The 3,602-nt window shown below is 48.4% G+C and overlaps 1 protein-coding gene across 1 annotated transcript; it reads right to left on the bottom strand.

Annotated features, from left to right (window-relative positions):
- Positions 1-281: 281 nt before the first annotated feature.
- On the bottom strand, positions 282-2,518 carry fign (fidgetin). The gene has a single exon (XM_073473001.1). It carries the CDS (start codon positions 2,508-2,510, stop codon positions 282-284), a length of 2,229 nt encoding a protein of 742 aa, XP_073329102.1. The 5' UTR covers positions 2,511-2,518.
- Positions 2,519-3,602: the final 1,084 nt, after the last annotated feature.

Raw genomic sequence — 3,602 nt, 5'->3', positions numbered from 1 at the left:
ATTTATATATATATATGTATATACAAAAAAGGGGGGGGGCATCGTCTCCAGGTCGTTTGAGTTTTAGTGAGCAGATGGCGTCAGCCACATAAAGCCTTTAATTAATTTTTACCAATGTGTGAAGTCCAGAATGTCATCTTCTGTCTAAAGCCTTCAAGGACAATCCCTTTGCTGTACGTGTTCGTGTCACCACTGTTTGTAATATTTCTTGTTCACTGAAGCCAAACACTTATCTGTATTCAACAACTGGGTTTAAAGAAATCGTGTTTGATGGGTCTCTTTCATTGACTACAACCAAACATTTTATTCCACTCAGTGTACATGTCAAGTTCTTTCTGTGATATGCTGGGTTGGAATTTGCAAAACACATTGTCAAAGTCTTGGTAGGAGACCGGCCTCATCTGAGTGGGATGGATGCTTGACAGGTCGGTACCAGGAATGCCATGGAGAGGACCTACCACGGCTTCCTGACACAGCTGGGCCACGTCCAGTCCCGAAAAGCCCTCTGTCCTCTGAACTAGTAGTGACATCTCTTTGTCACTAATACAGTAGTTGTGCTGTGAGAGCAGTTGGCTGATTATCTGGTGTCGTGCTGTCCCATCAGGCAAGGGGATGAGCAGTCGCTTGGCAAAGTACCTCCGTAGGGACTCTGGGATCTCTTCAGGCTTATTGGTGGAGCAGACCACGAGGACATGGTCCTCAGCAGAGGTCAGAATACTGTCAAGCTGCATGAGGAGCTCAGCCTTGAGGCGATTCACTGGGCTCTCCTCACTGAGCTGGGACGACAGCAGCAGGTCCACCTCTCTGATGAACACCACAGCCGGCTGGCGACACCGGGCCACCAGGAAAGAAGCCTGGATGATCTTATCGCCTTCCCCGAGCCACTTGGTCACCAGAGCTGAGCTGCTGAGTCGCAAGAAGGCAGCCCCCAGCTGGCTGGCCATGCAGTGGGCCAGCAGCGTTCTACCAGTTCCCTGAGGTCCGAATAAAAGGAGGCTCCGAGGTAATGTGGCAAGTCCACTAAACATATCTGGCCTTAAAATGGGCCATAGTATCTCCTCTTTGATGGCTGCCTTGGCCATATCCAGACCCGCGATGTCGTTCCAGTCGACTGGAGGGCCCTGCTGAAGGATTTCTGTGGTCACCATCTCCACCAGGTTGGAGTCACTGTTCTTCAGTTGTTCCTCTGCAGCATGGATGGACGAGGTAGCCGTACCAATGTCAGGCCCTGTTAGGGAGTGAGAGAGGTGCTGTCTGTGCTCTTCAGTTTGCTCGCTCATGATGGGGGATCCAAACTTGCCGTAGGGCTCACCAGTTCTGAGATCACCCACAGAGCTTTTGGTTGATCCATAGGATGGAGGAGTTAGTGCTCTGCCAGAGTGTATTATAAATTTTCTTTGTTGATCAGAGGACATCGGCTGTTTGGTTGGCTTGAACGCTAAAGAGGCCGCCTCAACGTTCCTGTCAAAGCCATTGCCCCTGTTTGAGTCTGTGATACTGCTGTCTGCAAGTCTGTACATTGGACTGTGTGAAGAGCGCTGTTGGTTGTAGTTGAAATTACCAAAGCTAGAGTCCATATCTCCATGTCCACTCATGTAGAAAGCTTTTCGTTTTAATGAGTTGGATGTGCTGCCATTCAAAGGTGTTGGTGCAATTGGTGTATGATTATGGGACTGGTAGGTGTAGCCAGGCAGTGTGGAAGGAGGGATTGGTGTAGGAGCTGCAATACCAGACGGTAGATAAGCGGAAGGAGGGGGCGCTCCCCCAGGGCTATAACCAGGGCCAACAGCAGTCTGAGAAGGATACCCTGTTGGAGGATAATTGTAGCTGGGAAGGTTTGGAGACCCGGCGTTGTAGCTCGGCACTAAGGTAGGGGGAGGAGGCGGGGGTGGTGGTTGTAAGAGCCCGGCACTGTGCAAAGGAGAGGGGTGTGGGGAGGGGAGGGCTGGGGTACTCTGGCCGCTATAGCTTGAATGCAGGTAGGAGCCGTTGTAGCTGGCAGTATATTCCTGAGAGGGGAGGCCCGAGTGGAGGGTAGTGGCTGTGTGGCTCCCACAGTTACTGCTGGAATAGCTCGGCTCAGACAAGCTGCTGGCCACCCCTGGGGAGCTGCCTATGCTAGCCGACACATCTGTAGGGGGTAGGGCAGCTGTCATTCCAGCTTTGCTCACAGATATAACATCTGGAGCACAGTTCATTGGGTAAATCCCCTCCTGCCAGGACTCATTCTCTGACTTTCGTCCATTCATGAGTCCAGTGGTGCTATCAGAGTAGGAACACAGCAGGGCTCTTTCATTTGGGCCCTCAAGGATCCCAGAGTACTTCTCTGCATATTTCTTAAGCAGATTGGAGGCAGTCAGTGCAGAGATGTCATCATTTGCCCATGCGTACTGGTACGTTCGCTGTAAGTGCCCCCGGTAGGCCTCTACTTTGTGTGCTGGCGAGCGGGTAGTGGATGAGATGTCAAAGTGTTGCTCTGCCCATTGTGTGTGCTCTGGGGTCCACTGCATCTTTAGACCTAGATATTCCATATAAGGAAGAAATATGGCAAAGTAAGCATTAAATCATGGTTAATAATCATTATTCAATCAAGTTCTATTAAGATAATCAAAAAGTATATCATTCAAAAACTGTGAAAATGTCCATAATGCATTAATTGCTAATTGCTTTTTCTAATTGTTTGGGTGGAGAAAAGGTGGGAAGTTTTCCATATGATCATCTAGAAAATATTTCAAATACAACCTGCACCATAATGTCCAAATGTCTCCCATATGACAAACAGACAACCCTAACTAAACACACATCATGTTCAGTATGAGGATGCAGGACCCAACACCTGGTTAGCGTGGTATAATCCACCCAACACGGAGCAGAATGACACAGACATTGCGGGTCAGTCTATAATCCAACTCTCATCTGAGGCATTCTGAGACAGTTTCAAATCTGCTTGGAGGAGAGCAGCAAAGCAATCTTCCTTGGCAGCGCTCTGTTGCTTTCATCACACAAACCCCTCAGCCCAGCATGAATTACATCCACATCCAGTCTGCCTACTGCTTCCTAGTCCACAGAGTGAGGGAGGGAGGGGAAAAAAAACATGCTTCACTTGTCTTTTTCTCTGCAGCCTCTCTCAGCCTCTCTGCATGGCCCCGGGGGTTTGAATGACATACATAATCAAGTTAAATCCTTAAGTCAATCTGCAAATAAAAGTTTTAACACATGCTGTCGTCTTCTACTCTGCTTGGGATTATCAGATCATGTACTATACCCCCAAAGAATGTAGACTATTAGATATGTTACAGCTCAAAACAATCAATGTGAGATAGTGCTCACATCTTACATCAACACTAATCTGATCAAAAGCAACAACAAGATACGAGAGGTGATGCATTCAACCAAACTTTCCCTGCCTGTTACGATGCTCCATGCCCTTGCTAAGCAGCCGCGGCAGTGCTATACTTTATACTTCAGTAGGTTAAGTCCATATCACAGGATTTAGGCAACAAACAGCTACTGTCCAGAGGCAGATTACAAACGCAGTGTTTGTCTGTGAATTCCCTTCTGACTCCCTCCCAGCTATTTGCCCACCCGCCACAGTAGACACC

Source organism: Pagrus major, chromosome 9 (genome assembly GCF_040436345.1).
Source record: "Pagrus major chromosome 9, Pma_NU_1.0".
NCBI lineage: Eukaryota > Metazoa > Chordata > Actinopteri > Spariformes > Sparidae > Pagrus > Pagrus major.
The sequence above is the reverse complement of the archived record's forward strand: the minus strand, read 5'-3'. Positions and strand labels throughout refer to the sequence as shown.